The sequence below is a fragment of the Zosterops lateralis genome (assembly GCF_965231275.1).
Source record: "Zosterops lateralis genome assembly, chromosome: 1".
In the NCBI taxonomy this organism is placed as follows: Eukaryota; Metazoa; Chordata; class Aves; order Passeriformes; family Zosteropidae; genus Zosterops; species Zosterops lateralis.
Genome location: NC_139762.1, coordinates 100,730,439 through 100,751,723, shown reverse-complemented (window position 1 = coordinate 100,751,723; position 21,285 = coordinate 100,730,439). Strand labels below are relative to the sequence as shown.

Genomic DNA, 21,285 nt, shown 5'->3' with positions numbered 1-21,285 from the left:
TTTGGTCACTCTTAAAATAAGGTTTGATTTCTTTTTCAAATTGGCAAAATAAGCAAGCATATGGTTGCAATCTTTATAGCAGTTATAAAGAATCCAGAATTTGCAAGCTTAATTTGAACTGAAGCTTAAATGATTTAAAGAGAGTGAAATTTCAGTGAGACAAATGGTGGCTTTATCTGGCCTGCAGTTCAGTTCTGGATGTGCAGGGACTCTCCTGAGATAAAGGAGCCAGCTGAGCTCCCTCTGCAGTTACATGAACCTGGTGTCCCTGGGACCTACATTGTGGGGCAAGAGCTCTTCCTTCTACTGACCTTTCTCCTCAGCTGCAGCTTCCCTGCTACCCCAGGTTACTCGTTTAGTTGTGTGTGAGACTGTGTGAACAGCAGGACTTCCAACCCCAGCCTTGAAACCCAGCATGCAATTACGCCAGCAGGCACATGCTTGTAGAGTTCATGTTAATGGTGGAAAAATAAGCCGGGCACAAAAGAAAAGCCATTTGAAGTTTCATTCACAGCGGCTGCCAGCAACATAAAGTACCCAACAGCCTGAATCTTTCTGAACACAAGTGACAGGCATATCTTCCAACAAATTTTTTATGGTGGATTTCTCAATCATTTAGGGACTCATGATTATTTCTCTTCCCTTCTGCATGGGGGAGAGAAGGCCTGAATCATTCATATGAGGCTTCCTTACTTTTTCTGACTCTCGCCAGCACTTCAGGATGAATATATGAGCATAGATATCTTCAACACAGATCCAGCTGGAAAGGCTGAGAGTGGTATCAGTCCAAACCCAGTCCATTACTGCTCTCAGCTCAGTCAAAAATGGAACCAGGCGGAACCTGAAGGGAGACCACAGCAGATAACTTATCAGAAACATCACATCAAACAAGCACAACAAGAGTATATATGATAAGGGGGAGAATGAAGACAACATGAAAAGACCTTAATTGGGGATTCTGTAAACACAAATACAATCACATCCTGAAATTGCCATAGCTTGTGTTACTCTAAATCTTCTTGGGCAGGTCATATACATGTTTATGCATCCATAATTGTGATTGAGCCACTGATGGAATAGTACAAGATTTCCTAGATTCCTCTAATCTGGGAGAGGAGCACATGTTTGAGGATGAAGTGATTAATTTTATACCTCCTTACACCAAGTGTTGCATGGCATCTTTGCAGTAGGTGGGCAGCCCTCTGCTGCATATGGAACTAGGTACGCTTTGTGACTCAGGATTAAACAGCAGAAGAAGGTGGGAATCAACAGGAAATCAACATGCAAAGAGCAGCTGTCCAAAGTGCATCATTCTCTTTCCTAGTCTCACACTTTCCCTATCACATTTTTTTTTCTGTGAAATACATATATGCTTCAAAGTAGCTTAATCACAAGGCCACTGTAACAGTGTAAATGGAGGATATGGCCTGCCTGTGTAAAACCACCTTGCACTCTGAGGTGATGCTGTGCCTGTTCCTTGCTCAAACACTGCAAACTCCTGAAGAGTTTCAAATGTGCAACGCTTCTCAAACCAAACATTTTTTTGGTGCTTGTTTTTACGTTCCTGTTTCTCAGGTGTGTTGTCTCTCACTCTATTCCTTTCACCTGCTGAGGTAGAGTAGCTAGACCTGCTCCAAAGGTCTCTTTGGGATTTGACACCTTACTACTTTTTAGGACTGCAGAACTAATACCATTACCTGTTTCTAGCACAATGTGTAGCCCCTATTTCTGTTCATAAAGGTGATTTCTTAGAAGTGCTAAAAATATCTATTTCATAAGGGACTGAACGGCTGACTGGTGTATCAGGCTTCTGGTTTCAGACTGAGAGATGAAATTTTATGAAGTGTGCCTTCCAGAAACAGATTTTTCTTTTTTTTTGGGGACTACAGGGAATATATGGCATATACACAGTGTGTTGTGCAAAATACACTGTCTTATTTCCACCAGTCTGTAAAGAAAAGTCATGAATAACCCCAGCATTTCACTATATCAGATCCTTATTACACAAAAGAAAGAAGAAAGGCAGTAAGTCTGTGCTTACCCTTGAAACAAGAACAGGTTGACATAGTTATAACTTTTTGTGAGGAAGTTGCCAAGAACACGAGTTGGATATCCACAGCGTATCTGATAAGCTGATAAGCCAAAATAAACACATTTCACAAAATACCAGAGCTGGGCAACTGTGTTCTGGCTAAATTTCCTGTAAAGGAAAAGATAAAGGAAAACAATGAGCTTTGTATCTGTGTATGACCAAATTAGCTTGAAATGTTTCTTCGCTCCTGGCAGTTTCCCCTTCCTGAGGTCCTGTGAAAAGGCCTTGGTTGCTGAGCCCATGGCAGGGTTAAAAGAGTATTGGAAAGACACTGAATGAAAAACTCTAAAACCAGCATCCATTGCCACCTCAGGGTCACAGGGGAGAGACTGGAAACAGGCTCCCCAAAGAGGGAAGGCTTTGGGCAGTGCCCTCTCCTTCTGAACGCAGAAGGTCCCTTGCTGCCCAACACAGACCAGTCTTCCTCAGCCCCCATGATGGCTCAGTCCTCTGTGAGCCCTGGGTGGGGGCTCAATCAAGGCAGCTTTAGTGGCTACTTGTGTTCACGAATGCACCTCATACAGGAATTTAAGATGGAGTGACCTCTGAAAATAACTTCTGCCCTTCCCTGCTTGACTCAAGTGTTAGCCCAACAAATAGTTTAGACAGCTCCTCATTTTCTTTTCTCTGGACTGAACTAACCATCAACCTCTCCTCACATGTGCCATTCTGGTTGTTATTCAATAGCACAGTGGATCTGCAGCAGATGCCTCATGATGGACAGCCAGCCAGCCATAACCCAATATTTTCAATTAAATCCCAGGGAAATATTTTAATACAGAAATTTGCAGGGAGTTCTAATCTCACATAGAAGGAATACAGGATGGTTCAGATGCAGATTTGAGATTACCAACTTGATATAGGTTTCCAAAAAGAACAAAGTCAAAATTATTTTATTTCAAAACAATTCTCAATATGCAGTAGATAAGACATACATTTGAAAAATTATTTTTTTTTCAAATTTGGGCACAGTTTCCACTGCACTTTCTTTTTGAGAGAAAGTGAGATTTTTTCAGTCTTCCTTTACACTATGAACCTATTCTTTTTCCCAGTAAAATAACTTGACTGTTAATGCAGTGTAATATGCTTAGGTGACACACTCAATTTCCATGGACAGTCAATGGAGTGAGGAAAATACTTTACAGTAACTTAAAGTAGGAAGAGGAGAGTTAGCCATACACTAGGGAAAGAACCTTAACACCTCTGCACTGCAGACTGCAGTGGTCGAGTGCCCTGAGCCATGAAATAAGAAATGTTAGATTTAGGAGTGAGTCTGACCAGGTGTGGGACAAAAAATTTCCTGCAGCCAGTGACCACCTCCATATCACCTCCAGAACCAAGCAGCAGCAGCACAGGAGGAGAAATTTGTTCTTCAGAATAAACACATATTTTAGACATTCCTCACTTTAAGGAGACTTAAAACTACAGTTCATGCATTTCAGGAAAGTGCTAATTTATAAGTTACTCTGAGGAAGGCATTTTCTACTCACTCCTTCTAAAGCAGTATGCAGCAGTCATGGGAGCAGGGAATTGGATCAGAGATCAACATTGTCTCAGCTAAAGGCTCTAATCACTCAATTACAGGCAATTTCTCTTTCATCTGCTGGCATTTTGGCCTAAACTGAGAATATTTCTGTACATATATAACTAATTCTTCCTCAAACTTATACTGGCCACAGTTACTGCTGTGGAAATGCATTCCAACTTTCTGCTTAGAAATGAGGCAAAGAAGAAACTTGATCATGATTCCAAAGCCTAACTATAAACATCTCCAATTTAAATACAGAGAGCTTGGTAGAACATTAGTATTCCACCCATATCGTTTGTTTATAAGGCTTATACCTTTCTGTCACTCCAGGCAAGATAAAGAACATCCAGAAATGTATTCCGAAAACAAGGATGACCTGGAAGATGACTTTTCCCATGACAGTCTTTTTGAGGTATAGTGCTCGATCTACCACCATGGTACCAAACTGAATGAGCACCATCACCAAAAATGCCTCTGGGACTTGGTCTTCTGATAAAGAAGAGGTGATATCTGCTGCAGCAGAATGTTTCTGAAAAGCAAAATATAAGGGTGGTCAAGGAAAAAGGACATTTGCATGATATTTACTATCTACAACATGTAAATCCTGCTGAGGATTTACAGATAGATGCCTCTGTGACGTACCCCAAAAGCCCAAAATCCGAATACAATGATGATGAAGTCCACAGTATCTGCGAGGAACATCAGCACATACACATCAGTCACTGCACTGTAGTCTGGATGAATAAGATTGTAGAAAAACTGTCTGATGGGCACGTACACCTGAAGAGTCCTAAAAAAACATAGACCACAATGTGATTTAATAACACAAAACTTGCACTGAAGAAAGTAAAGGCTGAGGTTGGTGTGATTAATATTTTAAAAGATAACTACGATATTCTCCGACAGCCTTCACAGGACTGCAGAGACACCACCCCTTTGTTCTGACTGCTTCTAAACCATTGTATTAGGATTTGTTCAGTAGAAACATATATAGCCAATCAAGGTCACATGGGATGTTTAGCTTTTTCATCTGGCATATGCTATTTGAACAACTGCTGATTTGTATGATGCTCAGCTGGTGGGACATCTGCATACAACAGACACTTGAATTAATATCAGTAGTAGCCTGCTCCCTTTAAAATGCTGCCCTACTGCTTTCATGTTTGGAACCTCCTCCCAAACCCACACAACTCCTCATATTGCTCACTTCTTAATTGTAAAAGCCTTGGCTTTGATCATTTGTTCTCGAAACTTTTCCATGAGAAGCTCCTTTCTAGATTTTTGCTTGATGCTTAACACACTGCTTCCCTTCTGACTGCTGTTCCGTGTACTGGTACTTCCTGGAAAAAAGACAAGGGAAAGAGAAGTTCAATTGAAAATAAAAGTTTAAATGCTAAAGCTAGAAAGTAATAAATCTTGAGACTTCCATCTCATATAACTCCCACATTTCAAAGAAGCTTTGAAATGAATTCTGCCTTTTTCCCCCCAGTATGACAAAATATTGAGAGCATCCAGTAAAGTTTTGATCAGTGGCAGATCAAAACTTGATTAATAGCTATAAAAAGAGAAAGCAGACTAGTGATAAAATCAAGTATTTGATTGATCTGGCTCAGTTACCTCAATTGGTATCGTATATATTTAGGCTAGAGTACCCCTGCCCTTTTTACAAGGTGGGACATGCACTCCGTTTCAATATAAGTAATAAAAACATTTTCTTAATTCAAGTGTCTACAAGTGTAGATATGAAAAATACATGTGCTTTGTATTCTCTCTAGCTGGAGATTATCCTGGACCAGAATTTCTGGATCTGGGCCACCCTGAGCATTCCTTTCCCAGCTTTTGGATAATGTCATTTAAAAAACACAATGAATCACAAAGTATGGCTCTCTATTTGAACTTTAAGAAGGCTTGGAGTGTGTTCAAACATGAAGATACATTGGTTCATATCCTATTTCATCACTGAGAAGCAGCAGCATTCAGTAGCCCCTGGGAGCTCCTCAGCAACCAGTCCAAGGTTTCAGTAGAATGATCCTATGAGAAATGAACATTTGTCCTTCAAATCCCAGAAATGCCATAGCATTTACCTCTCTTAGATCTGTGTGAGGAGAAGCTGGACCTGTGAGAAATCTGGGATAAGCTGCTAGAACTCTTCCTCCTGATGGCAGTCTGCTGCTCAGGGAAGTGGACATGGATGGACTCCACTGATGCGGCAAGATTGACAGATTTCAGAGAGGCAGAAGAGTCTCTCCTGCCTCCTGTTAGAGAGAGCTCATCATCAGTATCCTCTTTATTACTGGATCTGTCTCCTTTCTCATCTTCATCCCACAATCCATGGCACTAGTAGAAAAGCAAAAAGAGAACACATCAAGCCTGTATTTCTGTCACAATATTTATCACAGGCATTGCTCAGCTCAGTCACACGTTCACAAGGGAGAGGATAAATTCAATGTGTCAGGATATCATAGAAACATTTAGGTTGCAGAAGTTTTTTAACATCATCAGTTCAACTGTTAACCCAGCACTGCCAAATCCACCACTAAACCACGTCCCTCAGTGCCACATCTAAATGTCTTTTAAACACTTCCAGGGACGGTGACTCAACCACTTCCCTGGGCAGCCACTTCAAATGCTCAATAACATTTAATGGAAGAAGTTTTTCCTGATAACGAAATGAATGACTTCTTTATATCATGAGTGATTAAAAAAATTAAAATTAAAAATCAAATATAAAATAAGAAACTACCTGAACCCAGATTACCTTTAAAATGGATCTGTGGAAGAATAAAGCCAGAAGCTGAACAAGATCATAGTGTACATAACCCTCTTTCTTCTCAATGCCAATAATATTGGGTGGATGGTAAGGTTTATCTTTTGTGTAATCCACATGTTTATTCCAAGGAAAGAAGCCAAACTGGAAGAAGTATTTGATGACAATGGCCACCTGTTCGGAAACACAACACACTTGGGGTGTTTTATAAGCATGTCAGATATAAGAGCCTCATGACAGTAAGAGGGATAAAATATGAGTACTTTGTCAGCTTTATGAGAACATAAACAAGCATATTCATTACTACAGGAGAATAACACTTCACATTTCTCCCATAATAAAGTCAATCAAAATTTACCAACAGATGCTACTCAGTGGTACTTGAGATACCACAAGCCGTGAATTCTGACTCTTGATTAACCATTACAAAGCAACACTTTGCAAATGGTCTGTTCTTGTGAGAACTGCTTTACATGCCAGGAAAGAACTTGCTCACTGCAATGAAGAAAATAAGAAACAAGATCTTTCCATACCACAAAAACTGCTGAGGACTTTAGAAAACACCTGTATTACTATGAAGGGCCAAAGGCCCAGCCCAAATCCCAGAGACCAAAAACAGCAAAGGGACCATGCAAAGATTACAGCCTCAGTTTTCTGTGTTAGACATGGGCTTGCAAAACTAGCAGCATACCTCAGTGTAGACAATGGCTGTCATCCAGAAGCGTTTGCTTGGCCGAGGAACAGACAGCATGGCCCACAGGAATATAAGGATGGGAAGCACCAGGGTTATCATGGAGGCAGAGATCATGTGGTTAAGGATGATCACAAAATAGCACACCATTTCTGATCGGGCCACCAGCGTATTGTACAGGGCATAAATAAGGAGCAAGACTCGAGGCTGACCAACATAGAACTTCTCTGATTCCTCCAACTCATCATCATGAAACATCCTGCAAGGAGCAGAGTACCACAAATGAACTGAACATGAACTTCACAAGAGCTGCTTTTCAAATTGCTACTATTTTTCCTTTTGAAAAGTATTAAAATCTGCTGCTCAGCCCAATGGAAGAAAAAAAAGAAAAAAGTGGTGGGGGGGGAGGATTTGGTATTATAATCAAATAGCCTGATTCTAAGCTCAGAAAACAAGAATTTCAGGCCAAGTAAATAGAAGCATCGTTCTGCTGATTTTTCATCTAGCCAGAAAGAGAATCAACCTGGCCTAAGCGCTTCTACAACCACAGCTTTCCTACAGATGCCCAACCAACATATCTCATGCAAATCATCCAGTACTGGTGTGGATTCACGTCTGATTTATCAACACAGACAGGAATTTGGAGAAAAATCAGAGGTACATCACAATACTGACGTTATGAATCGTCCAGGGGCACAAGATTAGTACATTAAAAATACCCATGAGCATTAGATGTGTCCAATCTATTTATATGGCTCAAATAAATACAAATGGCAGTGACTTTCATATACATATCATCACTATTTATATTCATAATCCTCTCTGCGTTTCATACAGTTTCCTGGCCTGAGAAGAGATCTTACTGAAGAGCAAAAAAACTACGGAAAACCAGACGACAAGACACTGCACCTGACAAAGTCAGATCTATACACCCTCTCTCTCCAGGTGCAGGCAGACTGAAAGGCAGTTCTATTTAAGGTTTTTTGCTCCTGCATTTGGAGAAGCCCTCCCCAACTGAGTCAGGCCAGAGAACAGCTGAAGATGTGCAGTGGCACCTTCCCCACCTCCGTGCTGGTTGTGCTACTGAGCAGTGTCTAAGGGGCAAAGGGAACATCCTCTCCCTTACGAAAGCACCTAGCAAGGGGTCATCTCTCCATAGCCCTCAGCTCCCACTGGTTTAAACAAAAATTGCCAAAGGTCACAGTTTCCCTTACAGTAATCCAAAGTAATTAAAGGAGAAATATTTTTCCAGATAGCCCTGGGGGAAACTCATTTGAAATCACAGCTGCCTGGAGAAAAGAAGTCCTCTCCACAAAGAATATTTAGGAAAGTCCTTGACCCCAAGACAATTGCAGCACAGAAATTCAATGCTAATCAGAACAATTAAATATGGCATCTAGGAAGAAAGCAGAGATTCCTTCCAAGATGAAGCTGAATCACTTTAGAAATCTCTAATTAGAACAACTGCTCAGGAAATGAGCTTTTTCCCTTAAGCCAAACTTAGCACAAGGTCTGTATCAGAATTTGTAGGCTAGTTCTGAGACAAAACAAAACAACAAAGGAATAACAAAATTTTACACATTGTGATCAACAATTTTTCCTGGTTGAGGATTCTTACTTGTTCAGGAGCAGCTCACTGGCTGTTAGCTCGTGCGTCAGTGGGGGCAGAATCGTGTCGAGTTTGTCCGTCCGACTGTCGTCCGGGCTCACCATCATGAGGCTTTTCCCAGCTGAGTCATCTGGGGAGCCAAAGGGAAGATGTTCAAAGCTGACAGCTTTGCTGTAGGAAGGTGGAGCTTCTGCATTGCTGTCCACTGTGGAGTACAATGGCACATCGGTATCAGGAGTATATGCAGCCCCTTCTGAATCCAGGCTATAATCTTCCACCTCCTCTTCTTCCAACCTTGATGCGGAATGACCTCCTTCTTCCTCATGCTCCCCTTCTACCTCCTCAATGGTTTCTGTGGTCCCCTGACGGGAATAGAGCATGGTGACCTGTGTGGGTTCACTGTTGGAGATGGATGAAGAGAGTCAGTTAAGTTTTACAAGAGTTATGATCAAGCAAAGTTTGTTAATTGCACCTTTGTGCAGACAGCTGAGCAACCTCATTGCATTCCCAGGCCTTCAAAGTTCATATGATCTGGTAGAAAAGATATCCTGATCTCCTCTTATACAGATGGAACATCTGGGTCCATCTGTTCCCTGAATGACATCCTACTGAATTCAGTGATTCACCATCTTTTAACACCAGCAAGGGGCAAATTAATATTATCAACAAGAGAAACTACACTGCCTTTCTGAAAGCAATTCAAACATTTCTGAACAGTCAACACTTGCCATTACATCTATTTAAGATATGCTCCATCGTGAAGGATAGGCAGCCATGGGATTCCTTCTAAACACAGTGCTTTTAACAACCACTGTCTGAGTGTTGTATACAACTGGAACATGAACTGAACACACATATATCAACTCAGATTCATACAAAAGAACATGGAACTTGCTAGAAGGAAGAAATACAAACCAAATTACAAAAATGTTCCAGTAACAGGCTATCTTGCTTACCTTTAGATCGCCCTGTGTTCTTCAATACAGCCTTTTTACCGGCTTTACTTCTGAATGTACCTATTTCTGGATTCAACTCTCTGATGTGCTCTGATCAGTTCTTTGCTTGATTCACCTTCCTTACTCTTGGATTTGCGTAGACTCATAGAATGGTTTGGGCAGGAAAGTACCTTAGAGAGCATCTAGTTCCAGCTCCCCTGCCATGGGCAGGGACATCTCCCGCTAGACCAGGTTGCTCAGAGCCCCATCCAACCTGACCTTGAACACTTCCAGGGATGCAACATCCATAACCTCTCTGGGCAACCTGTTCTAGTGCCTCACCTCTGAATGAAGATTTTCTTCCTAATATCTAATCTAAACTGGCCCTCTTTTGATGTAAAGCTATTTCCTCTTGTCCTACCACTCCATGCTCTGCAAAAAGTTCCTCTCCATCTCTCTTTTAGCCATGCTTTGAATACTGGAAGTTCGTTTTGTGGTTTCCCTAGAACCTTTTCTTCTCCAGAATGAACAGCTCTCTCAGCCTGTCTCCATAGCAGGGGTGCTCCAGCTCTCTGATTACATTTGTGGCCCTTCTTCTCAAGCATTTTCTTTTCCTCTCCCCTTGTCTTTCTCTTTTTAGTCTCATTCCACTCCTTCTCCACAGATTAGACAACAGGCACCAACTCAGTGTCTTTGCTGGCTGCATATCCCTGTATCTCAACAGAGACAAAACAAGATTTCACTAGCTCCTATGAAATTAATGGGGCCATATTTTCACATAAACTATAATATTTTAGAGAGAACTGGCATTGGCAAAGCCATCTGGCACTACCATCTTCTGCCAAAATTAAAAATTACGTTTCCTTTTGTTTTCTTTTACACTGCTTCCAAACTTATTGTGGCTATGTCAGATCACATTATTTGTAGCAGAGCTTTAATTAGGCCATGTAACGCTTCTGATGATGTGTGTTTGGAATGAGTAGCAATCATTCTGATTAAAATGTACAAAATCATAGAATACCACAATTTCCAAACTGATTGAATCAAAAAATTGTCAAACACTTTCAAAATTGAGAAACAATGATGCAAAATTACATAAAATTTCAGATTTATAATATTTATTAAATGATCGAACATTGCTTCCCAATGTCATGTAAATCCCTGGGGTTTACCTGCTAAAAAGTGAATGAACAGCTCTGAATAGTTTGCTCTTGCACTGGATGTTAATATTATTTGCTGGTTTTTCATAACTACTTTTCCTTTCTTAATTCCAACACCTTACTGTAAATCAATGGTAAAGTAATCAAAACATATTTCAAAATCTTTCCTATATGGAGAAAAATAAAAATTGAAAAACTGGCACAATGGTGCCTTAGTTTATAAAATTGCACATCTCAGTCCATATTTAGGATAACTGATTAGCTGAGGAACTTAACTTCTAGCTTCCAATTTAACAACAAGCCTTAACTCAGTAACTCTGAAAATACGACACTTTTTTAGCTGAATAAATACAGACTTTAGCCTGTTTTTATATACCCAGCGTAATGTTATGGAACAACTTTAAAAAATACATGAACTGAGGATGAAAACAAAAATGAAACAGAACAAGAAATGAAACAGCAAATGAATCCTGGATTATGATCCTGACTTTGAATCTCAGAACCGTGCCACGACACAGGAGAGAGTAAAGCTTCCTGTAACCATGCGAACCACTCTGCACACCACGTGTCTGCAAACACAGATCCATGTACACTGCAGTCACAATAATGGTATGAGTAAACAAAGAGTGAACAAAGCATGCATGAGTTAAGCACCTTGACACTATACTGCCACTGTCAGCTGATGAGGAGGACATATCCATGCTCTGCATTTTACGAAGCCTAGGTCGAGCGCGCTCACTTGTTTTAGGAACAGAGTCTGGTCCATCTAAATCATCAAGGGTTGACTGCCTTGAGAACAGCATGGTTGCTTCAGTGTAGCAGCTACAGCAGCGCAAACAGTTATAGAGACAGTGTTAAATACAAATGGTATCACATGGTTCAGTAAACAAATATGCTCGCCATGCAGCTAGACACTGACACACAGAAAAAAAGCTTCAGAGAGAAGATAAGGATTTGTTTAGAGTTACCATGGAGACATATTTCTGTGCACAGGTTAGTCATGGTCAATTTCATATAGGGACTATAGAAGGCCATCTATTCACTTTTCAAGAAGATATGGAACCAACATAGTGCTCAACATGCTTTCCGGGAACAGATTTATATATGTGAGCTGGTTTTATTTTGTTTGTTTACCTCTGAAATTTCCAGATTTCACAAGGATGTTTTGGGAAGGGACGTCCTCTGCACAAATTTTGTTTTATTACTGATATACTGTGCTGAACCTTTTTACACAGGTACAAGCCAATTTTCTAAAAGAGCCCTTAAAACTAAATTAAGTTCATATTCCACAAATAGTAAAATAGCTGTCAGACATTGGCTAATCTTCTTTCCAAACCAAAGAGCCAAATCGGATATGTTACTTAGCCAGTAAATGCATGCCAAATATAACCTGCTCTGCATGGGATGGCTTTTATTTTGATATTTGCTAGGAAGCCCTGATGATTCTTTCCAGAAGATTTCATTTATTTCAATCATAGCTTAAAAGTATTTCAAAATTGGTAACATGCACATCTTGAAATAAAGAACAGATATAATAAACCCTTATCTCCTTTTACTTATCAAATACAACAGGACACCAGAGATACACACAATATGTTAAGCATTCATGTGTAACTGGAGGAAAGAACTGGATGAGTTATGAGAAAGAAAGTACATAATTAAATACAAGCATTTAACAGAACAACAGGGAAGAAGCAAATACATTAATGACATATGGTAGGTAAAAAGATTATTTCTCCTGTAAAGATCTTTGACAAACACAGATGTCAATGAAATGAGTTGAGTGGGCTGGTGTTTTAACACATGCAATGACCTGTCTGAGTCTCTCAGATAGAATGAAAGAGGAAAAGACCCCAAAATTCAGGATTTACACTCTACTTTTCTTCTTTTGACTCTGTTTGTATTACACCTGAGCAGTGGCAGCAGGGAATTTGCTTCCTTGGCAAGCATGATGTTTGTCCAGGGGCACAGAGAATTGGGTAAGAGGTCAGAAAGGAAGGGCAATGGGTTTTCCACGTTCCTTTGGTCTTGCTAGCTTGAAGTGAGGAAAAAATCTGTTGGCATGAAGTTACACTCTGCAACTACTGCCTTTCAGAAAATGGGGAAGAAAGAGTAAAATATGTGGAGAGAAGAAGCAGTTATTCTTAGGTCTACCCTCTCTGATGATCTTTTTTTGATAGAATGGCTTTTTTGACTGAGGCTAAAAGCATACCTTGGCCTTTGAACAGAAGAAGAGAATCACCAAGGTACCAAAGGCATTGTGAAATATTTTCCTTAAGAACTGCCTTAATGGCAGGGGCACCTCTGTCCCGCCAGCTCACTTGGCCAAAACCCCTTACAAGCCACTTCATTATTTCTACGTGTGCACAAAGGCACACAACACCCTCCAGCCAAAACCTGGAGGGTTGTCTGCATGGTGTATGGTTTATGATAGGGGCACAGGAGGTCTGACCTGGAGGTGTGAGGAAGCTTGGTGTTACTAACCTGAGGGGCTCTTGAGGCAGGAGGTTTCCCTCTGCACATACAAACATGGGATATAACCAGGCTGTTGTTCTAGCAGTGAGGTTTTGGTGCTAAAATATGGGAAGATGGCAGCAAGTAGACAATACAGTTTTGCAGATGACCTTTCTGTCTATGTGCTATGATGTTTTATGTGTCATTTTAGATCTCAAGGGCTGAGTTTATTCTTTTGAAGGGCAACACCTAATAATAAGGTGTTGAAGGATTTTAAATGCAGACATAGTTCAAAGGGAACTGTCCAAGGGACTTAAGCACAGCAGCTGTTTATATTCACATGACCATTCATATATTTTCAATGGAAGAAACATATGCCAGCTGCCCTCCCAAACATGCCAGCTCTGACCTTGCTCCCAGAAAAATCAAAGAAAAAGCATCTATTTACCCCAATAGATAAAAACATTTGTCTGGATGCCTGCAACATTTTGTTTAAAGCTGTTTTAAATGAGGAATGAACCATCAGAGTAATTATTGACTGAGCAGCTGCACTGCATCCTTAAATATGAGGAGATGTGTGTGAGTTGTCACCTGTAGCACAGTCTGTGTATTCTTTCTGTGCTTTAGGACCATGCTTTCAAATGTGGAGGAAATGAGAACACCAGGGAAGTGGAGAGATTCACACTGAGCCAAGCTAATGTTGACTCAAGTCATTGCCTATCACAGAAACTTGATCTAAGCATATCTTCCAAAGTGATTTTTCTGAATTTGTGTTGGACACCTTGAAAGCATTAGCTTCTTAAAATCATTCAATGACTACATATTTTAAACTGAATGCTCATTAAAAGTCCTAAGTTCAAACATTTTATATGAAGTTGATCAGGTATCCATTTTAAATAGGCACATGTGTATTGTAGAGATGTTTTTCATACTCAGTGAGTATGAAATTTTTAAGTTTATGACTTCCTTTTTGTTAAAAAAAAATTACCCTTCACAGAGTTTTTCAGCTTAGTGGATGAATCACATTTTTTCTGGTTTTTTTTTTCTGTCCATGGACTAATTACTGACTAATTAAAGACTCTGACAGGAATTCCCTCCTTTAGCTCCTATAAAAGTCCACACAAAGGTAGAGTGAGGAACTGAAAATGTTATTTGTGATGGGCAAAAATGAATACAAACTGAACTGGATACAAAACCTGAAAGATAACCTGAAATCTGACTTAGGACCTGTATGTAGCTAATATTGCATAATTGTAGGCAAAGCTCCAGAAAGGCAGCCAAACAGTTTTAGTAGTTTCCCAATCATCTTATTGAAATTCGGTGTTTTAACCTAATAAACAGGTCATCACTCAAATAGAAACAAACTACAGCAAATGCTCTGCCATGCTAGATCTGAATCCCTTTTGGTGGTGTTCTTCAAAGAGCTTGGTAAAGGAACAGCATCAGTCCCTTCCCCTGGCCCATATGGGAAGTGCTTTGCCTTTAGGATACATGAGAGTATTTATACATAAAGAGAAACCAAACAAACACCCTATGAATACCTCATGGTTTCTACTGTGTAGAGAAATGACTGAGAATAAATGACAGCCCTACTAAAAAAAAATAAAAATAAATCCACAAAGGACACTTACTCAGGGACCTAATGTCCACTAGAGAATGTTATAACTACAGAATTTTTAGTAGTGCAACCAAAGGATAACCAGAATAGAAATCCTCTGCCCCTTCCCTAAAGTTTTCCATTGCAATCTGAGATCCACGATCACAGGGATGCTTTAAATTTAATTAGTCACTTCTACATTTACAGGAAATCATTCCTTTAAAATACAAACTGCCACCTGCTCTTGTTTGGGCAATTAAAAGAAAATCAATCAATAACTCATAAGAAGTTTAAAACATTTCACTTTTCTAAAAACTACATAGGCTTTTCTGTAATCTCTTGAAGAGATATGCAAGAGTGCCCCAATAGACAGATGGCATTATCATTCAATCAACAGACTCATTATTGCTTCCTCTATTATTATAGCAGATGTCCGCAATTTGTAATACTCAGTGCAAGAATATTTGATTGTTCATTACCAGAAAGAGAGTTTGAGATTAGAGAAATCAGTGATAACTCTTCCTTTACTATTCCTTTGTTTATAAACCCTGGGACATCTTCAAAGGAAATGCAGATGACAGAAATCCATATGAAAGATTTAACTTTTTCTGTTGCAAAGCATCACCACAGAATCATGGAATCCTCTGAGTTGGAAAAGAGATTTTAAATGTGCAAGTATGCTTAAAGAAGGGTGAAAAATGGGTGGTTGTTCTGAAAAAAACCTCCCAACAAAACACAAGTTGAGCTCAACATTGGATACTATCTCACTGAAGAGACAGAATCTATACATTAAAATTACAAGTTTTGTTTTTCTTTTTCATAATTAATTTTGGAATTGGCTTCCTTTTGTTTATGGTTATAGCTCCTGCTAACGATTGTATAGTAATTATAACTCCTATCTGTAGTAAAAATGGTGACCAAAAATTATTTAGTGAAAGCAGGACTGATATTACTACTCATTCTTTAGGTGAGACTGAACTTTGTGAAGTTAAAATATGCCCTGCAGATACCAAAGTGCGTCCAAGTGAGCTGGCAACAGAATTTGACTTTAAATTTTTCTCACATCATCTGACTCCTGTAAAACTTTGAGACAAAGCACAACGGGGTGTTGCTCAGCTGGGCAACAATCAACTGAAAAAGATTTGCTCAGATTTGTTGTTTTTACTGGAGTGAACCTCTCAAAGGCCATTTCTCACTGAAGAGCAATTTGTGGATATTTTCTTGAAGCGTAATACTCACAGGCACTCTCTTATTCTTGCTTTTCTATTCTATCAGAAAGGAAGAAAGGAAGACAACCCCTCATTACTTTCAGTCTGTTGACATCTACCCATATGTCATTAGTAAAAGCTATGCATAATTTACTGTACACAGAAGTTTCTGAGTTTAATGGGAGTATCAAACACAATATGATATTGCCACAGTTCACAGAAGAGCAGGACACAGCAGAAGGCTAGGGATTATGGAACAGCTGGATTTCCTAAACCCTCCCTTCTCCCCCTCATTTTACACAAATTCTGCAGTATCTTAAAAGCCAAGAACTCCAGGGACATGGTGGGAACAGACTGCCTCTGTAAGAGAAGGAAGTGAATGTGTGTGCCTCTGTGCGCATGAAGCAGCAGGAGCAGGCAGCAATTCTGGCAAGAGACTTGATGGCATCCGTTTTCAGAAAAGAATGAAGAAGGTGGTTTTCCTGAACTAGTTTGGGTATTTGATTAACAAACATGTAGTTCTGCTGGACTGTAATCATGGCAGTTGGGAAACCAAACTCTGAGGCTCTTCAGACAGTTTTTGCTCTGTGGGTATGAGAGGGGATTTTGTTCTTTGAAATGCAGAATCTCTGTCAATGCAAAACTTTTTCTGATTTGTGGACAACAAGACAACAATTTATTTCACAAAGACAAAATATTCACCATGAATGATCCCTCCCCAGATTACATGTCTGAAATCCTAAACCATTATCACAGAAGCATCCTCAGCATCTCTTACATTCCATTTCTTTTCACAAGGAACAGAATGTCAATGCCAATGACTCCTCATTCTTGGGGAAACTAAAAGGAGTGAGGAGTCATGCAGCGGAAAAAGAAGTTAAGCCAACAAGTGAGTCCATCACTACAAAAGAATAGTAACATATAGTAATTTTCACTATTAAGATGGCACAAACAAATAAAAAAAGTTCAACATTGATTAGAAAGTTCATCAGGACTTAGACAATATCTAATATTACACCTACTGCATGATCTCTCCATCTTTCACAGAATAAAATTAAATCAATACCTGGAGATGCTGTCATGAGATGCTGCTGAATCTAAACTATCCATTCTTTCAGAGGCTTGCAAAGCAGAAGCTTGACTGGGATTTTTATCAATTGAGTCTAGTCCTGACTCCTCAGAAAGTTTCATCATATGGTTCTGGTAATACAAATGGATGCTCTCCCGTGTCGGAACATTTCCCTGTGGAAGAGAGCAGAGGTAGACATATATGGCCAGGGGGAGGTGTATTCTTTGAGGAAGAAGTTTCTTCTGTCATTTGGCAAGTAACAGATTAAGGACTGTGCAAACAGCTTCCTAGTAAATAGCAAACTCCCACCTTTTCAGAATGCAAGGCAGATTTCGACTTAACCTACTGTGGCCCAAAGCCTTTGGTTTTCAAGCAAAACTGGATCAACCCACATGGTTTCAGGCTATATTTAGCCACCACAACTCTGCTGGATGGACTGCAGATCCCTCAGCATGGGAATGAGGAGTGGACTGCACCCATGACTCCATCTGCACTCCAGCAACTTTTGATGGATCTGTTTTAAATAGCTTTATTGATTCTAGGAACAATTATTAGTGGGCAGTACCAGAATTTTTAAACACAATAAGAGCGCAAGAAATAGTTCATGTACAAACTGATCTAGATTTTAATTAGTGTCCCAAAATGAAAAATTATTCATGAATCATGGACACAGATAAATCCATGAAAACATACATCTTTTCTCTGTGATTTCACAATCAAGCAAGTTCATGAAAAGATAATTTTATTAACTGTCAGACCAGATCTGGGCACAGAATCAAGTCTTTCTGTCTATGATACTGTAATCAGAATTTTAAAGGTGTATCAAAGGAATAAAACTGAGAATTTTCAGGTTTTAGGCAGAAACACATCCAACTCATTCCACTAGTGGTTGCGTTGACTTCAGATGATACACTGAGAGGGGAGGTTGCTATTCTTGAACAGTAATTTTTCTAACTTATAATGAAGCCTTATGCAAGGACTTTTTCCAGTTAAGACAGCAAAAGTAGTATAAATATTGCCAGTGTTTCCTTTACTAATTTTAACAGTTTCTAGTACTTCAACTCTGATCCTCTACAGTCCCCCAAAACTACAATACTCAAAATCTGATGTTTTGTGAAAAAAACCAAACCAAACCAAACCAAAACAAAACACTTAAGAACACTTAAGAACAAAATTTGACACTTTGACACTCAGGTTTTTAATTAGGTAGGTTTGTGCACAAGCTTGTGTAATTAGGTATGTTTGTGTTGCTTCCGCTCTGGTAAATGTCAGTGCCTTTATGAAATCCTGACTCTGAAATGATGGCACAGGTTACATTCTAGCTCCACTGCAGGCCTGGCATAAAGGATAAGAGCTGTATCATCTACTTGCATTTGGAAGGTCTAAATACATTTCTAGTTACACTATCAACATTAATCTCTGCTAATAATGGGTTTTGCTCATATACAGCTAGCTTGTGAAGGATCACATAGCTCCATTCTCACTGAAGAAATGCATGCCTCTATTGTTGTCAGTAATTTCCAGTGCAAGTTGATCTACAAGAAGAGTGAAATATGCAGACTGAGATAGCTTTTGAGCTTTTTAAAATGCCACAGCATTTTAAAATGTTTTTCCTACCTTCTTGAATCTATTGTGTCACTTCAGTACCACTATACTACAGAAGTGTTTCAGCCAAAACCTTACCTCAACCTCTCAAAGAATTATTTTTTCCCTGACTTGTTTTGTGTACAGGTAATAAATCAAATAAAATTTATTATTTAAGGATTAATAAACCACCATGCAGTTAGAAAGTCCAGATTTTTTTTAAAAAATGCATGTGTATATGAGATTTTCATAATTCTCCCCCTCACTGCCATGAGCTGAAAAGACAGCCCTTCATTTTCCACCAAGCTGGAAATGGCATTAGCACACAGAAAAGACTGAAGGCGTTACCTTCTTAATCTCCCTGGTGAGCATACAGCGCTCGATCCTGAGCACAGTGGAGATATCAATGTGCTCTCTGGAGATGGAGTTAAGCCAAGCTGTGAAACTGTCCAACGTTGCCAAAAAAAGGACCCAAGTAAACTTCAAGATATTAAATATCCTCTTGATGATGTTATCTAAGGGAGAGCAAAAGCAACAGAGAGTTAATGAACACAAATGTATTTTATTTTACTTTCGCCTGGAGTTAGATTCATTTTTCTTTTATTGTCTAGTAATAATAATCCAGGCTGCAAAACCCTGTCATACTAAGGAATCTTTGAAGATGGCTGGAGGCCTTTTGGCTGTCCTGGACCATTTTCCTGACTGTATGCCTAGGCTTATCATCTGGAATCCCTTTTCCACCCTGTAAGTCCCCAGTCCTGCAACCGTTAGTCAAATAAACAGTTCCTGATTTTAGAGGGACACTGTGTGCACAGGTCTGTGAAATGAAACCCAAGGATTTGGGCATCTCCTGAGAGTACTAAACATCCCCAGATCTTGTGATCTGAACAAGTGCTCAATCAGAGTGTTGAGCTGAACCTCTTCAGTGAGTGTTTACTTGTGAGTGTTTCTCTCTGCACAAACTTTGTTAAGCTGAATTTCGAAGTCTCAACTGCCTAAACAGTCTTTGAATCTGACCTCACATCACTTTGAATCACACTTCTCTGTATTTACTGTTTTCAAAGCCTCTGTTTATCTAAGTAGGCTGCACTCTGCCATCAATGATCTCAGATCAACAAGCACAACTAGGACAAATAATAATTTGTGAAACTTTATTCTTGCACCATTTTGGCAAAACAGTAAACTTTCCCATTAATAAGGCTTATGGGTGTATACCAACAACAGTAGCTTTATTTTGCTCAACACATCTGTCTCAAATTTATTTCTTATTTCAGTAGTTCATTTGGCATTAATAATAGTATTTCTCATCCAAAAAGCAGCACTTTCAACTTATTTTTTTATCCACTCACAAACATTAACACCACACTAGAGTTCTCATATAGTATTACAAGTGTTTAAGGCCAGGCTGGTTTGGGACTCTGAACAATCTAGTCTAGCAGAAGGTGTCCCTGCCCATTGCAGGAGGTTTGGAACATGATGATCTTTAAGATCTCTTCCAACACAAGCCATTCCATGATTCCATGAATCTATGAAATACTGAAACAATTCTTTCCAATAGGCAGTTTCAGAGCTAGGTGTCCCTGCTAGGTTCCAAAGCCCAGAGCACTGCACGTAAAGATGAATTTTTGATTAAGCAGCCTAAGAAATAGTAGAAAACTGTCAATAATCTGCCACGCATGATGCTTTCAATCTCAGTTCTTAGCTGTACCACAAGATGGCATGCAAAACTCTGCAGAATGAGTGCACAGCCCCTTACAAAGACTGTAAAAGGAAATCTATAATAAAGTAAAAGATTTCCCCGTACAAGCAGAGTTGTTGCATGCAAATTTATGTGTAGAGAAACTATGAGAATAAATCATTAGTGGCACTTTTCTGGAAAGTGGGAGCTGAAGTAGCAGTATGTCCCATTTACCTGAGCAATATGGAATTGGTCTGCTAGCACTGAGCATAAGAGCATTTGGCACCCTTCACTTGTCATATAATTATTTCAATAATATTTAGCCCTTTTTTTCTGGCCTTTTCTATGTCATCTAGAATTGTAGTTTTATGAGCTATCCACTTCAATGTTACTCATTCAATGTGCAGATCTTGAAGTTGAAGAAATCCTGCCATTAAAAACTAAATGTAAAGCTGTTTCTACTTCAAGGACCATCCATTATCTTTGAATTCCAGACAATATTATGAGTAGGTGAAAAGAGAACAGCACACATACACAGAAATATATAGAATATATATTTAACCCACACTCTTCCTCTCCAATATGTAACATCTGCTGTCGACTTCAGGAGAAGTCACTGTTCTCAGGTTAAAATTATTTTTATTATTGACCACCACTGGTCTGGCATAGTCTCACCATGGTGCCAAGTACTTACAGTCTAATCTGAAAGGTCATTTTCTCCCTGGGAAGGTGTCTTGGCATACATTTTTAATGACACTGTAGCTGTTCCAGCACCCTTGCTGTTCTTCAAAATTTTAAAAAAATAATCTTTTGGGGATCAATTGCGTCTAAACATCTTCAGAAAGGGAAACAAATACTTTGTGCAGAGAAGCTTCTCTCTGCCTGAAAGTGTGAGATAGGATTAAATCTAATG

General features: G+C 39.4%; 1 protein-coding gene across 1 annotated transcript in view; it reads right to left on the bottom strand.

The window, feature by feature from the left end:
- The window catches only part of LOC310907371 (piezo-type mechanosensitive ion channel component 2-like), an 88,626-nt gene that overhangs the window by 11,593 nt on the left and 55,748 nt on the right, over positions 1-21,285 (bottom strand). The window contains exons 27-38 of the mRNA XM_083857556.1: positions 19,043-19,209; positions 17,108-17,283; positions 11,437-11,604; positions 8,697-9,086; positions 7,079-7,337; positions 6,379-6,561; positions 5,705-5,957; positions 4,828-4,960; positions 4,263-4,410; positions 3,935-4,149; positions 2,042-2,200; positions 694-841 (exon numbers count right to left, since the gene is read on the bottom strand). Coding sequence (XP_083713682.1) covers positions 694-841; positions 2,042-2,200; positions 3,935-4,149; positions 4,263-4,410; positions 4,828-4,960; positions 5,705-5,957; positions 6,379-6,561; positions 7,079-7,337; positions 8,697-9,086; positions 11,437-11,604; positions 17,108-17,283; positions 19,043-19,209 — 2,399 coding nt within the window. The remainder of the gene's footprint in view (positions 1-693; positions 842-2,041; positions 2,201-3,934; positions 4,150-4,262; positions 4,411-4,827; positions 4,961-5,704; positions 5,958-6,378; positions 6,562-7,078; positions 7,338-8,696; positions 9,087-11,436; positions 11,605-17,107; positions 17,284-19,042; positions 19,210-21,285) is intronic.